At 50.1% G+C, this 14096-nt stretch overlaps 1 protein-coding gene across 11 annotated transcripts in view; it reads right to left on the reverse strand.

Moving 5' to 3' along the window:
• The window catches only part of MLPH (melanophilin), a 40359-nt gene that overhangs the window by 4602 nt on the left and 21661 nt on the right, over positions 1-14096 (reverse strand). For 5 of the 11 annotated variants that reach the window (XM_064515379.1, XM_064515376.1, XM_064515375.1 and 2 more), the window contains 6 exons: positions 11149-11232; positions 8413-8607; positions 4261-4455; positions 1292-1447; positions 1011-1103; positions 33-110 (listed from right to left, as the gene is read on the reverse strand). In XM_064515379.1, the coding sequence (XP_064371449.1) occupies positions 33-110; positions 1011-1103; positions 1292-1447; positions 4261-4455; positions 8413-8607; positions 11149-11232 (801 nt within the window). The remainder of the gene's footprint in view (positions 1-32; positions 111-1010; positions 1104-1291; positions 1448-4260; positions 4456-8412; positions 8608-11148; positions 11233-14096) is intronic. The other 6 variants (XM_064515381.1, XM_064515378.1, XM_064515377.1 and 3 more) reach the window with 3 other exon arrangements.

Consider the following 14096-nt stretch of genomic DNA (forward strand, 5'->3'; position numbering starts at 1 on the left):
AGACTTCCAGCCCAGATTAAACACATACTCACTTTAACGTCATCCGGAGACTCAGCGCTCTGCTCCCCTGGACTGCTGCTGGCGGGCCTGGGAGACTGGAGGCGAAAGCCCTGCAGACAGAGGGAAGAGCAAAGATTTCTCTGGGTGTGTAGAGGGGGGAGGAAAAGCTGTCAGACCATATGCTACGGCTACATGGTTTCCTGCTGGTCCACAGAAAGCTTCAGGATTGGCACGGAGATAAAAGCTGCGCTAAGGGACTGTGCATTGAACTGGGCAGGACTCGGGAGACGGGCTTTATTCCTGGCTTTTTGGACAACTCAGTCTGCCTTTGTTTGCTTTCTCACCTCCTTTGTTTAGCTTGGATTGATCTAAGGTGAGCAAAAAAAGGCAGGGCACTGCCATGGCAAGAACTCTATCTGATGAACCGCTATTATAAAAATCGATATGGAAATGCACAGGTTGAGTCTACTGAGTGGCAGGCTGGGAGTCCTCTCTTACTGTAGGCAAACTCAGAGGCAAGAGAGTGAGTGTTTAAGGAGAGACCCTGAGAGAGATCTCCCCTGGGTTGTGTAAACGTGCATGGCTGAGCATCCAGCAGGGCTTCTGCAGATGCGCAGACTGGAGCATGTCTCCTGGGCCAAGGACAGACTGCTGTGCACGGAGCAGTCCTGCATCCCCCCTTTACAGGACAGCATGAACAGAGACCCCCTCCTGCTCCTGGAAAGCCTGCCAAGGCCTTTGGAGGAGGCCTGGTCCTGAACAGCAAATACTCTTCCAATGCATGTAAGGGTGATTTTCGGCTTTGTCTCCAAAACAACCCCCTACTCCTTCCTCAGTGAGGCATCCAGTCTCAGAGCCTTGAGGCAAAGCGCTGGGCAGCCGGAAGGGAGCTTGGTACTGCCCAACACGCCAGGCAGCCTGTCCCAGCACTCAGGGGCGGGAGCAGGGGACGGGGGAGCATGCAGCCCACTCAGGGCTGGGACCTCACCTCCACCATCCTCCATGCTCACCTGCGCACTTGATTTCTTCCTTGCCTTCTCCACCGACTTCACTGTCAGCCCTGCAGCTGTCAGGGCCGCAATTCGAGATTCGATGTCCGATACCTTTGGAGGGAGGCAAAAACATACAGACAGTGTCCAGAGGATCCATGACTGTATTTAGAAAGGCACACCTGCCTGCCAGCAGTGTGAGGCACTCAGGTACTGAAAGCGGTAAGGCCTCTGCAAGCTTTGTTTGCTGTCGCTGGCCTGGGCTCTAAGCAGGTAAGCGGCTCCCAGACTTAAGTCCTCACCTCACTCTCTGCCTGCTGTACCTGAGCGGCTGCCGAGGCCACTCTGTCCTCCAGCTCTGACAGCTCCGAGTCAGTGGTGCCGCCGTGCTGAGCCCCTTCCTCAAGCTCTTCCAGGGTCTTCTCAAGCTGGTATGTCTTTCCAGCAGTCAGGTACACCTGAAATACAAGAAAAACCAGGGCACCATTAACTTCCCTGGCTGCCTCCTCTCCTCGTGTGACCACAGCCCCAGGTACAACTCCCACCACTGAGATCACCACTAGTTATGACTGCCTTCTCGCCTTGCAGCACAGACAGTATCATTCAGTTCTGGCAGGGCTTTTCATCTCATTTCCTCCCTTCCCTGGGCTTTTCAAGAGCAATTACCAACTGGGTGAGGTGGTAATAGGCTCAATGTGAATACATGAAGGAGTCGTGACCTGCTCAAGTAGCGTCAGCACCTTTATGTCATGTCCTTGGGGGGAGGTGGGTACCCAGAAACAAGTGTAGGCTGCCACGTCGCATGGTGGCACGCTGGAAAGAGGACATTTGCAGGATCAAGACAGACCAGCTTTCCAAATGTGCTCCTTTTTAAGGGTGTCTGTGTTGCTGGCTTGCCTGGGAGTAGGGTCAGGATTTGGGAGTTTGGCTTGGGGCAGTTAACCAACCCGGCCCTTGCGAAATGCAGCTTTGCACAGGAACTGCTCTGGATATGATACACAGAAGTGATCCTGGCTGGGCGCCCCAGAAGACATACGTGCACGTGGAGCCCAACACAGCAATGAGATGAACTAGGGAGAGTTGACTAGGGATGCACGACAGTTACTGGGAGCAATGTGTTTACTTTGCTGCCTAGATAAGACAGGTGAAAGGAGTGTGACAACCCATCCTAACAAACCCACTGGTTTTACTGTCACTTGATTCCTCCTTGGCTACCGCAAGGATGCGAGTCCAAGCAAGGCAGTTTATGAGACGTGAATATGTCCACGTGCAATAACATAGGACGGTCACAGCAATTTTTGATGGTTGCTGCCACCGTTTCCCTGAGTGATCACAAAATCTTGGTACTGCTAACTTAACTCCTGCTTCTCCAGCCCGCTCCGCTTTTCCTGGGCTGGTTCCCGTGTGCAGCCGGTTGGCACGAGCCCTCTCTGCACAGTGGGGTACTGACCACCCTCCCAAAGTGCAGCATCACCCCCCATACCCACGAGGTCCCGCTGATCCTGGTGCAAACCACAAGGCAGAGCACCTGCAGCTGACTGCAAACGTTACCAGATGCTACTTGCTAAGCCGTTCCATCTGTGAGTCACAGGGGCACAAACTGTTGTCAGGCCATTAAACGGCAGAGCTGTGACACTTCACGAGCACTCCCTGATCCAGGCGGCATCCCTCGGAGCGTGGCGAGCGAGGGGTGACTCAGCCAAGGTCCCAGAGGGAAGTGGCAGGATGAGCACACCGTTCCTAGGGCCACAATCTGCCCACCTCGCCTCACCCCTGCCAAACAGCTGACGGAAGCAGCCAGGCAGCCTGAAGTTCGTATCTTTTCCAGCTGGACTCCCACTCCTCGGAGGAAGGGAGCCTCACATGGACTCATGCAGATGCCCACTTTTCCCGGGATGCTGCATTCGACCAGAAACCAGCCGGGGTGTGCAGTTTCTGAAAGCACTCTGCTCCTTGCAGCTGTCTGCTTTTACGAATAAGCTACCTCTGACGAGAGACGAGCCACAGAGCATGTTATAAAAACCTGTCTGCCATCACAGGAGGTTTCCGAAAGCAAAGCTCAGCCTCCCAGATGGAGACGCAACTCTTTGCATTTGCAACGCCATTTATCAAGTCACAAAGAAACAGCTCAAGGCTGGAGCAATCCATTTCCTACAGGGAGTCAATCTGTAATTGTAACAGCCCACAGGTATATAGTGGCCAACAAACCTGACAGTGCCCCACGCTGTCACACAAAGCTAACACAGGGTTATGCTGTAGATTTACACAGATCCATAGGGGCCCATCAGCCCCTTGTACAAGTCAGCTGTAATCGAGGGAGACGCTGGTCCAGCTGCATTTGCGAAAGCCTTGGGGAAATACACTGGTGGGGAAAAACCGAATGGAAGCGGGACAACAGTTTTTGCTCTCACACTCACCACCCCCCCGAACCGAGCAGGCAGGCTCGCTCTGCACCTCCCCGGACATGCCTGCCGGGTGACACTTGGGGGACGTGAGAGCACACGACGCCTCATTCCCCGTGCTCAGGTCCCCGGCTTCCGCCAGGCAGCACGTGCTGCTGCTTTGGGTTTGCCAAAGCACCGCAAAGGGACGCTACGGCAGTGGGGGCCTGTGCACATCCTCTCACCCTGGAGCAAACGGAGGGACAACCGGCGTCCTAGACACCGGAAGCTGCAAGACAGACCGACTCATCCACACTCGCTCTGTTTGTATGTCTTCCCCCTCAAAAGACGGTCCTGGCCTCTATCAGACAAGGCCCTGGGCTAAAGGGCCTTTGCACTTCATCCTTTATGACCAATTCCTACTGTTTGAGGCATTTAAGAAAACATGAATGAGTCAAGCCCTCGGTTACTCCTTTTTTTGATGAATAAAACCTTTTCCTTTCCCTAAACTCTACCCTGAACCTTAAAGCTTTACAACTTACTATGCAACTGCTTCAAACTCCCCTGCCCCAGAGGAACAGAAATGCAGCTGAAAACGCTGTATTTTCTCGCACTTGGCTACCCTCTGAAACCCTTCCTGCCTGGGGAACGCAGGAACATGAGTTTTTCACCCTCCTTCCACACCTTTCTCCATAGCAGCTCCTGCCCTTTCTTATGGGTACATCACAGGACCTTTACACGCACATGGAGAACACACACCCAATTCTTTAATCCCTTTGGGGTGCCTAGCCTTCTAATGCTGAAATACCCCCTAAAAGAGGTTTTGGCAGTCCTCTGTATTCCCCCCCTCAATTCCCTCCCTGCTCACAGAAAACGATTGGGAACCTTACGTTTTCTTCAAGTTCACGGTATGCTTCGGCCACCTCTTTCCCGTCTTTCAGGCTGGGAAGCTGCCCTCCGGGGAGGGCACCGTTCCCATTGCCCTGGCTCTCTCCATGCAAGGACTCATAGACCGCTCTCTCCGTGGCGTTTATGGCCCTCAGTACTTTGGCCGTGATGTTGCTCAAAGCCTGAGCCGATGACCTCTGCGAATGCCCAGCACAGCCAAAGCGGAGGGCGGGAAGGAAGAAGGAAGAGGGGAAAAAGAAAGGACATTATTTTAATGTGCGCTCGCGGGTGTACGAAAACAGCGCAAATGGGGTGAAAAGGGCATCGGGCCTTCAGGAGCTGGAAAAAGACGGAGAAGCGATAATTAAGGGGCTTACATTGTTCCTGAGGGCTTTCAAGCGGAGATGGAAGCGCAGCTAAAACAGAGCTTTGATCTCAGCTCATGCTTCCTTGAAGATGGCTGTGACAAAAGAAATCACCTCAAAATGCAAGTGGAGAGCTGCCATTAGCCAGCTGCCAGCATATAACTGCAGCCGAGACAGCGGCTTTAAAAAGAAGTTATCACGGGACACTTTTCCTCCCTGGAAGTGGTGCCACTGGAGCTGTCTGACAGCAGCAGCACCCGGTCACCTCAAGGCCACTCGTGGTAACAGCCCTGAAGGACTGCAGGGTACAGGCCTGCACTCTGGTCTTTCTGGTGGCAGAGATGGTTTAAGAGGTCCCTGGCTTTTACCCCTCGTGTTGCTGTCCCCTCTCTTGACTGCACTGATGTGAATGACTATTTTTGTCAGTACCCGGCTGCTCTGTGCCATGGGGAGTGAAATAATTTCCATTTTGCTCTGAACAGAAGACGCTAATCATTTCACCGAGGTGATCTCCAGCCCAGCTGCAACCCCAGGTAACCTGCTGGGCAAGGACTGCCTTCAGCCTCAAGCCTGCATGCTACCTCGCTCACCATGGGGCTCCCTGCTCCTCTGGGGTCAGTAGTGATTCCCATTGCTTCATTAACTCCTTTGCTGCCTTCTCCCCTTCCTTCGCAACACTCCACTGCCTTGGAAATACCACAATAAACGCTCTTAGGGCCACGAGGCACCACCTGTGACGGAGAAGATGTGCTAATGCGCAAGGTGGCGGGGCCTGCCTGCTAAGCTGGAGAAGACGTGAACAACCCCACAGCCATGAGAAGCAGGGAAGGGGCACCGGAGTGTCCTAGCAGGTCTCCGTTGCAGAGGGACCTTCCCTGCAGTGCCTGAGCACGCTGGGATGAACACTGGTCTGGGATGCCACCAGTGATAGGAAAGATGAACCCACGGAGAAGGCACATGCCTAGACTCTAGGCCCACTCCCCTGTCTATAAAGCAGGGGTTACATTTCCTTTTCCCTTTTTTTTTGCTGGAAGCAGACCACGCTCTTCTGAGGAGGGGTGTTCTCTCCCCACACTGCTCAGCGGAGTGTATCCCTGTGCTGGCTGTGGTTGCAACATTTCTCTGAGACTTCCTGGGCAGAAATGCATTGTACCTGTCGGTCAGCACAGGCTCAGTCAGTAGTGTGTCCCCAGGGCCTCGCGTTTCCTGCGTGTGCCCGAGCTCGGTCTGCAGATGCCCTTGCAACAGGCTCTAGTGCACCCCGGTCCCATCTGGGTTTGCAGGCCATGCGGTATCCCGGCCACAGGCTGGCTGGGATAGGCAGGAACACAAAAGCCTCCAATCTCCCAGTGAAGCAGGGCAATAAAAACCCAGAGGAGCCGTGTCTGGAAAGGGAGGACACACAGCCAGGAGCTGTTGCCTGTGGGCAAGCTGCAAAATCAGTAGTAGGGAGAAGGAGAGCATGCTGCCCCATTGCTCACTGCCTTACTCATCTGGGGAGCCCAGTGCCTAGCAGGAGAGAAACCCACCCTCTCACCCTATTTTCTCCAGGGCTGCCTCCCAGGATGGCCACTTCTCCTGCTGCACCAGAAAAGCATTTAAGGTCTAATTGCAGCATATTGCTTTACACTTCAGCAGGTCTGAGCCTGGATGTAAATAAAACCAAGAGTCTGTGGCAAAAGAAAAAATAGTATTATATTTCCATACTGCTAGAACTTGGGACTAATATTCCCCTTCTCCCACCCCAAGGAGCCCTGACAGCAATATTGCTTGTAAGTGCTGCCTGCATTAGCCCTTTTGCTTCATAAGGCATTAAGCACATTTAAAAATAGACCGAAGAAACTCATCATCCCCCTCTCTACTGATAATTCCCTAGATACCAAGGGGATTGGGGTGATATATGCACTGGAGACAAAGACAAACAGTTGTGTTTACAACTGCACGTATTTCCAGGCAAGCCGTTCTGCAAAGAAGCAGCTAACTCAGTCCAGCTGATTTTTTATTATTTTATTGTGCCTCTGGAGTACAGCTGAATTTCGTATTTTCCATTAGGAAGGCCTGCTTTTATTGCAGTGTTCCCCAGTTAGAAGATTTCCTCCTGACTGGACAGGACACTCGCATAAAAACAAACGCAGAACCATGTGGAATCCAAGCCTCGATCAGGACAGGACAAAGAAGCGGTGCTGATCTTAACAAAGGCTTGTGCCCACCACCACGAATTCACAGTCAGATCTGGCAACTGGAGATTAAGCTTGTTTCAGATGGCTACTGGGTTTTCTAACAAGGGATGTCTTTATAAATATTTCTAACAAACGTCAGAAAAGCATAAGTAAAGTTTAAAAAAAAAAAAAAAGTTCAGCCTGACACAGCCTTTAAGCCAGATCGAAATGACTGCAGTGACATGTAGGTGAACCTATGCTGCATGAAGGTAGCTGACGCTTAGAGTCAAAGTGCTACTATGATGCATAAAGCCAAATTTTGTTCCACTCCTTGGATTCAGTTTTGCATGGGCCGCTAGAAGGCAGCTATACCCAACAGTACAGTCTCTCTTTGCTTGGTAGCTCAGTCACATAACTCCTGTGTTATCTGCCTGCTTCACCATCCTGGGAGGCAACAATCGTGCCTATTTCCCTGCTGGCTTCATAGCTGGTTTTTGGTCTAAAAAAGCAGCAGAATTTAGGGCAGATCACAAGCATCTAAGCCTCATTTTATGAGAATCAAAGAGCTTATGTTGCTAGCCCACTAACTTCTCCCTGACCCTCAGCACAGGTCAGAATCTGAGCCTCCATCTGCTGCAGATAAACAGCTCACACAGGAATTAAGTTGCCTTGGTTTGTGTTACCACTTACCAGCTGCGCTGTAAGTAACTGCAAACAGTTGCTGACAGTTTAGACTAAAAAGATGCACACCGTTCTGCTAATTGCGCTAACTAGCCTGGCTGCAGCGATCTCATCTAAAAGCAGCTCTCAGGAAAAAGGGCTTTCCAGTAAGGAAGCAGCACGCTACTGATTTGGTGTGAACAGCAGTACCCGAGAAGCTGAGGGGAGCAATCCCGGGAACAGCCGCTTGCTCTGCTCCGGAGGTCGTAACTAGAGCGCTGCTGAGAGACTCACGTCTCCTGATGCGGACTCAATTAAATGCACGCCACATGCGTGCGCACAGCCGCTCCTACCACGCTCTCCAAGCCATCTGCCCGACAGCAGCCAAGTTTTGCCTTGCAAGAATGAGGAACAAAAGCATGCTAAACAGGGGGCCCTGTGGCAAAATGAGAGGGTCTGCAATCTCAGATGAAAGGAGCTTTTTACAAGAGGACAGGGGCAGCACAGCCCGCGCTCGCTTCTTTTATAGTGCTCATCCACAACGGATGTGTCAAAGCAAACGTGTGCATGCTCCATCCACGACCACGGCACAAGGGAAGAGAGGAACAAATAAGCCATTAGAGACCCACAGGAATGCTGATCTCTCCATTCTATGCTAATGGACCATCTTAATCTGCATAGCTGGAGGGACACAAAATCTCCCTTCCCTTAATGCATATCTGAATCACCAGGGCCGTCATCAGACACTTGTCACTGATGCTGCCACCCAGCCCTCCTAACTGGCAGGCAAGGACAGACATCCTGTTTCAGCAAGCGGCTGAACCAAACGGGCCACAGTCCTAGGAGCCACTGAGACAGAGGTGTTGGACAGAAAAACAGACCTTCTATCACGGCGTAGTTGTAAGATGCTTACAGCAGAAGGAACCGCAAATGGTGCCCAGAACGGTACAGATGGGAGGACACAGATTACCTTCTGAACCTCGCTGGCCACGTCATCACTGGAGGAACTCATCTCTGGTTTCTTTACTCCCTTCTTCTTTTCCGCACGCTCCTCTTCTTCAGAGGAGACTCCTTTGTCACTGATGTTGCTGGCTAACTCCTCCAGCTTCCTCTTCAACTCCTCCTCCTCAGCATCAGGATCAAGTTGGGACTCTGGGGCTGGAGACTGAGAGAATAGCAGGAGGGAGTTTTGTAAGTGTAGCAGTCTTCAAAGGTTGACTGTAGGGCATGCCTGGATCCACACACACTCACCAAGACAGGCCAGCTGTCCAACACGAAAGGGGGATCAGGAGCCACCCAGTATCAACAATGACATCCCGCACCAACATCCCACAGTCCTGCCCACGCACCTCCTACATATAGGACAGGCAATGGGGAGCAAAACGGCAAATTAAGGCTATCTTTCTCATAATAAATATTGGTGGGGTACACAAGAAGCACTTCACACCCTCACCTGCCTACTGCAGCCCCTCATCTGCAGCAGAGAAGCTCAAGGAGTGTTACAACAGATAGATTTTGCAAAGGGGACTTCAAACCACCTCTGCATTCATTTTCACAAGGAGCAGAAAGACCTCCCAGGGGAGCAGCGCAGCCCAGAGAGCTGCACTCCAGCTCCGCGCTGAGGAATATTCCAAATTCTTGATGTAAAACACCTCCACACACATAGGACTTACTTGTTTTCCCCTGCGGAAAGTTGGCTTTCTCCTCCCACTTTTAAAAAATAAAACCCACCAACAAACTAACACTGGGGTGGCTGAGGGATCTGGAGCCAAGTATCACAGCATTTTCATTTTGAATTGCCACCTGGCTGGCAGCCCCAAAGGCAGAGATCACAGCAGACCAAAGACGTAGTCCACTTGGCTGAGAGAAGCAGCCTCATGAAATACTGTTCCCCAAGGTAGCTTAGCTGTACTAGATCAGAGCCTTTTAGGTACTTTGATTGGCAATGAGAAAACACACAGGAAGTTTTCCTGTGGAAAAAAAGCCATTTTGCCACTTGGCAGCATTATTACATACAATTTGTTTTACCTAAGGAAGAAATCCTATCAAAATCTCCGCAGTTGGAAGGGATCTCCAGAAGTTACTGAACCCACTGTCCCTTGCCTTAAGATGGGAATGTAATTATCTGTGTCATGCCTGATGGCTTCTGTCTAAGCTGTCCTTATCAACCTTCAGCAACAGCATTTCTGACAGGCAATATTCCCTCCAGGCAACCCATGCCAGGGCTCTGCCATTTTTTCTGCTAGAAAGCTTTTCCTAACAGTTAACCTGAATCCGTCCCGGAGCAGTTTAGACCCTGTTACCTCTACTCTGATCTGCCACAGACAGGAGAACAGAGTACTGCTTCTCTCTGAAGTAGCTTTCTACCTACATGGCCTTTCTACCTTATGTCCACCTCACCCCTATCTTTTGGGGGCCTAAACTGCTTGTATTTTAAAAATCTTTTCTCATATATAATTTCTTCTAGACCTCTGACCATCTGGTTGTTCTTTTATGGAGTCCAGTTGATCAAAACTGTACTTCAGAGGTTCTGCTGATGCCAAGAGGAACACCCTAGACAACTGCAGCTCTTCCAGCCTGGTGACATCTACAAAAGTAAAATGCTCATCTTCTACTCCACTGTCTTGATTATGACGGAAATTACAAACGTGGCTGTCCCCATTAAGAATTTTGAAAAAGAACAAGAAATTACACTGTGTTACCTCTGCCTAGGGGACTTTTCTGTAATTATTACTGTCCATTCTACTGAGTGATCAGCAGCCAGAGCAGTTCATTGTAATGGGTTCACATTAAGGAAAATAAAAGAACATAGTCTAAAATCAGAAGCCCAGAATCAATGTTAAGCGACCTATATACTCGCAGATTCTACACTGCTGCCCAACTTTAATTTAATTTAGCTGTCTTCTTGCAAGCTTAATGGCCTTGTAAGGCAAGGGTGGCCCAGAAGAGAGACAAAAATCCCTCTCGACTAGGACCTCTTACTCACAATAACCAGGTCACTTCCCTATATGTACCAACTGACTCTTCCACGGTTTCAAATGAGCCGTCACAGCTCTGTAAATGTACTGACATCCGTCTGAAAATATTACTGAAATGTGCATTTCACAGAATATCGAACTGAAGCCCAATTCTTCTTGTGCGGAAGGGGAACCAGCGTGCATGTGGGCCTGAATGTCACAGGTTAAACTTGCTTCTGTTCCTGTCCTGCCATGCGACATTTTCCAGGGCAGATCTGAAACACGAGAGGAGTCTCCAAGGCTCAGACAAAGGATTAAGATCAACTAACCAGCCCTGAATCATTTTGTGCTCCTCCAGCACTGCCCTGCCAGCAGAAAGGCCAGGAAAATGCCAGGAAGATAGAAATACTGTAGTGACCCTCAGCAGAGAGAGAAAAACCCTTTTGGGAACTGGGCTAAATATCTGTTTTGCTGCCTTTTTAGAAACCTGCTTTGGGACTGCACCTTACCACATGGTCTCTGGGGTGGATGAGGGCTCCAATTCACTGCCGGGGGGCCGTGCTCCCTGAACAGGGTGCTGTGGGGCCATACCCCAGGGTCCACACCATGTACCAGGTTTCATCCTCACTGCCCGTGCAGTCTATCCGGCTTTCTCCCTGCAATGCTGGCTGTCTGACAGCAAGGAGAGGGGATAAGCACAGTCCATGCTTTCTCCCTGGGAAGAGAGCACCCCAGCTTTGCCCTGTTACCTCGTCAGAGCGCACCAGCATTTTTTCCTCCAAGCGGTTCAGCATGCGTTCGATTGTGGACATGCGTTTGTTGAGCTCGTGAATCTAGAGGAAAGGAGAGAGAAGGAGTAGAGAACAGACCAGTCACCGCTGCCAGGAGGGCGAGAATAAAACCCAGGGCGTGTGCAACCAGCAGAAGAAAGAAAACAGCAAGACACCACCACCATGGGCTGAGCACAACCCCCGTGAGCAGTCACAGCAGGCAAGGTGGACAGCAGATAGGTTTACCCACAAAGCAGAGGGCAATGCAGAGACCCAGTATGCACAACTAGCTTGAATTAATTCCAAAGTTGGAAGCAGCACAAGAAAAAGCTCTGCCTTGAAGCAGAGCTGGAAATCTCCTTTGTGAAATTGTGCCTTGCTAACTATTGGTCTGAATACAGCTCCAGTCTCGAGATCACACTCCTCTGCATGATGCAGACATGTCAAAGCAAGCCTTAGATGTACAAGTTGTGCTGACTGTCAGTGGGTGAAAGCCTATAAAAAGGAAAAAAAAAAAAAAAAGAAAAGATGTGCCTTAAAAAAAGTCCCAATCCTGTTTCTTGGGATGCCCTTGAAACCCAGAAGAGCTCCAAGAGGTGCATGGCCTCCCCTCAAATCTGGAAAACTCAAAGTGACGCCAAGCTCTTGACGCGCTGCTATTCCCACCAAAGCATCAATGGTTTTGATGCAGTGAATATACATTCACACCACCAGCCCTGTAGTCCCTTGTCCAGACAGAGATCAGACGGTAGTAACAAGGCCGTCTTGCGATCATTCATGCACTGCACCAAATTCAAGCCAATGGCAGTTTTCACTTCCTGCAACCTCATTTTTCAACCAGCTACTACCCCATCATCCCTTCCTGTGAACACGACAGTGGAAAGGAAGAGCAGAGGGTAAGAATTTTCCCTTGAAAAAATTACAAATAGAAGAACTAAAGCTGAAAGTTTCCCCCGACAAATTTTGAAAATTTTCTGACTTCTCAATGCATTCAATTATCAAGATTCTTGCCCCTCTTCTCTCCTTCCCTCTTCCAATTGAAAAAAAAAAGGCATGGGGGAGAAGGGAAGGAATTACAAACTGCTGAAAATCAAAGAGAAGTTGCTTTCTATGCTCAAGAGCCAAGGAAAATTTCTGTGGTTAAATTGCTGAAAAACATAAAACAAAACCTCTCTCTCTCTCTTTTTTTTTTAGAAGCTTTTTTCCAAAAGATGTCTTTCTCCTTTGGTTCAAACAAATGAAATGCAAATGATGAAAAATATTGCCTGTTTCATACAGGAAAAACACTAGCTTCCATGTTACTCCTCAGCGGATGCCTCCCATTCAAAGGAGAACGAGTAGCAAATGCAATAAGCAAATGCAATAAGCAAAGACATGCAAGGGCTTCACTTTGTTTCTGTAACATTTCCATCCTCTCGCTGAGTTTTTGTGCTTGCTAGTGTTTGATTAATTAGAGCCTCACAACAGCTTGGAGAGGTTGTGTCTGCTTAAGGGAAGATGAATATAAAAACCTGGCACTCCAGAGAGCAGAGCACTGTAATTACCATCTCAAATTGAATGCATCTTTAGCAGCATTAAACCGACAGGCGGGAAGTAATCCAATACATCTGTAAGCGGTATCCCAGCACTGTCAGGCCTGATTCGGGTATCGCTCTGGTGACAACGAGAAGTCAGCAACGGGCCATTGACTTCAGAGTGGGAGACGGCAATGAACCAGGCCCCCGCGCTACCCTGCCTCCGTAATGCAGTGGTTCGGGGAGGCCAGAGCGTAATGCCCACTTTGCGGCCGGCAGGCCACGCGGTAGGATGTGAAGAGCTTTCTTCCATTCCCTGTCCCAAGCAAGGCTTGTTTTAATGCATCGTGCTCACCGTGCAGAGCAAGGGAAGCTGCTCCCACACCCATCGGTCAAACCCAGATTCAGACCCTGGGTCCCGCTGCATGGCTCCGAGCTATTTCTGCAGCAACGCTGTTACTGCGGCCCAAGCTGTTACAGCGCAAAGCCTCAGCCAGGCAGGCAGCGAGGGCAATTGCATTAGTGCTTCAGCTTCCCCTGGATTATTCAAACTTCGTCTGTGCAGCGTCACGGTGAAAGCAACCCTAGGTGCTTCCTCCATAAATCCCCATTAGGGGCTGGACCGCCCTGCGGTGCTCTCCCCATGACGAAGGCTGGCAGATACCGCTTTGTATTAAAACATTTGAAGCAACAAAACTTGAACAAAATACAGATGAACACTGGTTACTGCAAACTACCACCGGCTTGTGGGGAGTGAGCACAGGTTACCCTAGCAGAGGTGCTGCCTCCAGAGTGTCCAATACCCAAGAGCAATTTGGGAGAGCCCCAAGACCTCTAAGTGAAGGGTTTATGTGAAGGAGAGGAACCAGATGGCAGGAAACAGGAAAAAGCAGCCCGAGACAGGCAAAGCTTTGGAAATGCAGAACCACTAAGCTCCCCTGAGATAGAGCAGAATATGAATGGCTTTTGAAGAGAAACTTGACCAGTAAATTGGTGCTATTCCCCGTGGCTTGGCTCTGTTCCTACTGCAGCCAAAGACCTGGGCTTCCAGAGACCTGGGCCTCTGCTGAAATCAAGTGTTTTTTATGCAGCTGCGGTGTTCCCACCAATTCGGGCTTCTTCACAGGTCTCGTCAGGTTTGAGAGCTTTTTTTTAAAAACAGGCTTTTAAAAAAAAATTTGTTTGCATACCTTCAGCTCCTGGAGTCACAGGACCAGGGGACAGTCTTTGCTTTTGTTACTGGAAAAGGTAAGTTTCTTGTGTTCAGGATTGAAAATTGTGCCCTCCCCAGGGTTAAAGCAAAATCAAAAGCAGCCCAGTGTGGGCAAAAGAATCATGGCAATTTTCAGTTCAGACTCATGTTCTGAGGAACCCGCACGAAAGGCACGGTGAGCTCAGGAGGACACAGTCTGC

The sequence above is a fragment of the Dromaius novaehollandiae genome, chromosome 7, assembly GCF_036370855.1.
Source record: "Dromaius novaehollandiae isolate bDroNov1 chromosome 7, bDroNov1.hap1, whole genome shotgun sequence".
Taxonomy (NCBI): Eukaryota; Metazoa; Chordata; class Aves; order Casuariiformes; family Dromaiidae; genus Dromaius; species Dromaius novaehollandiae.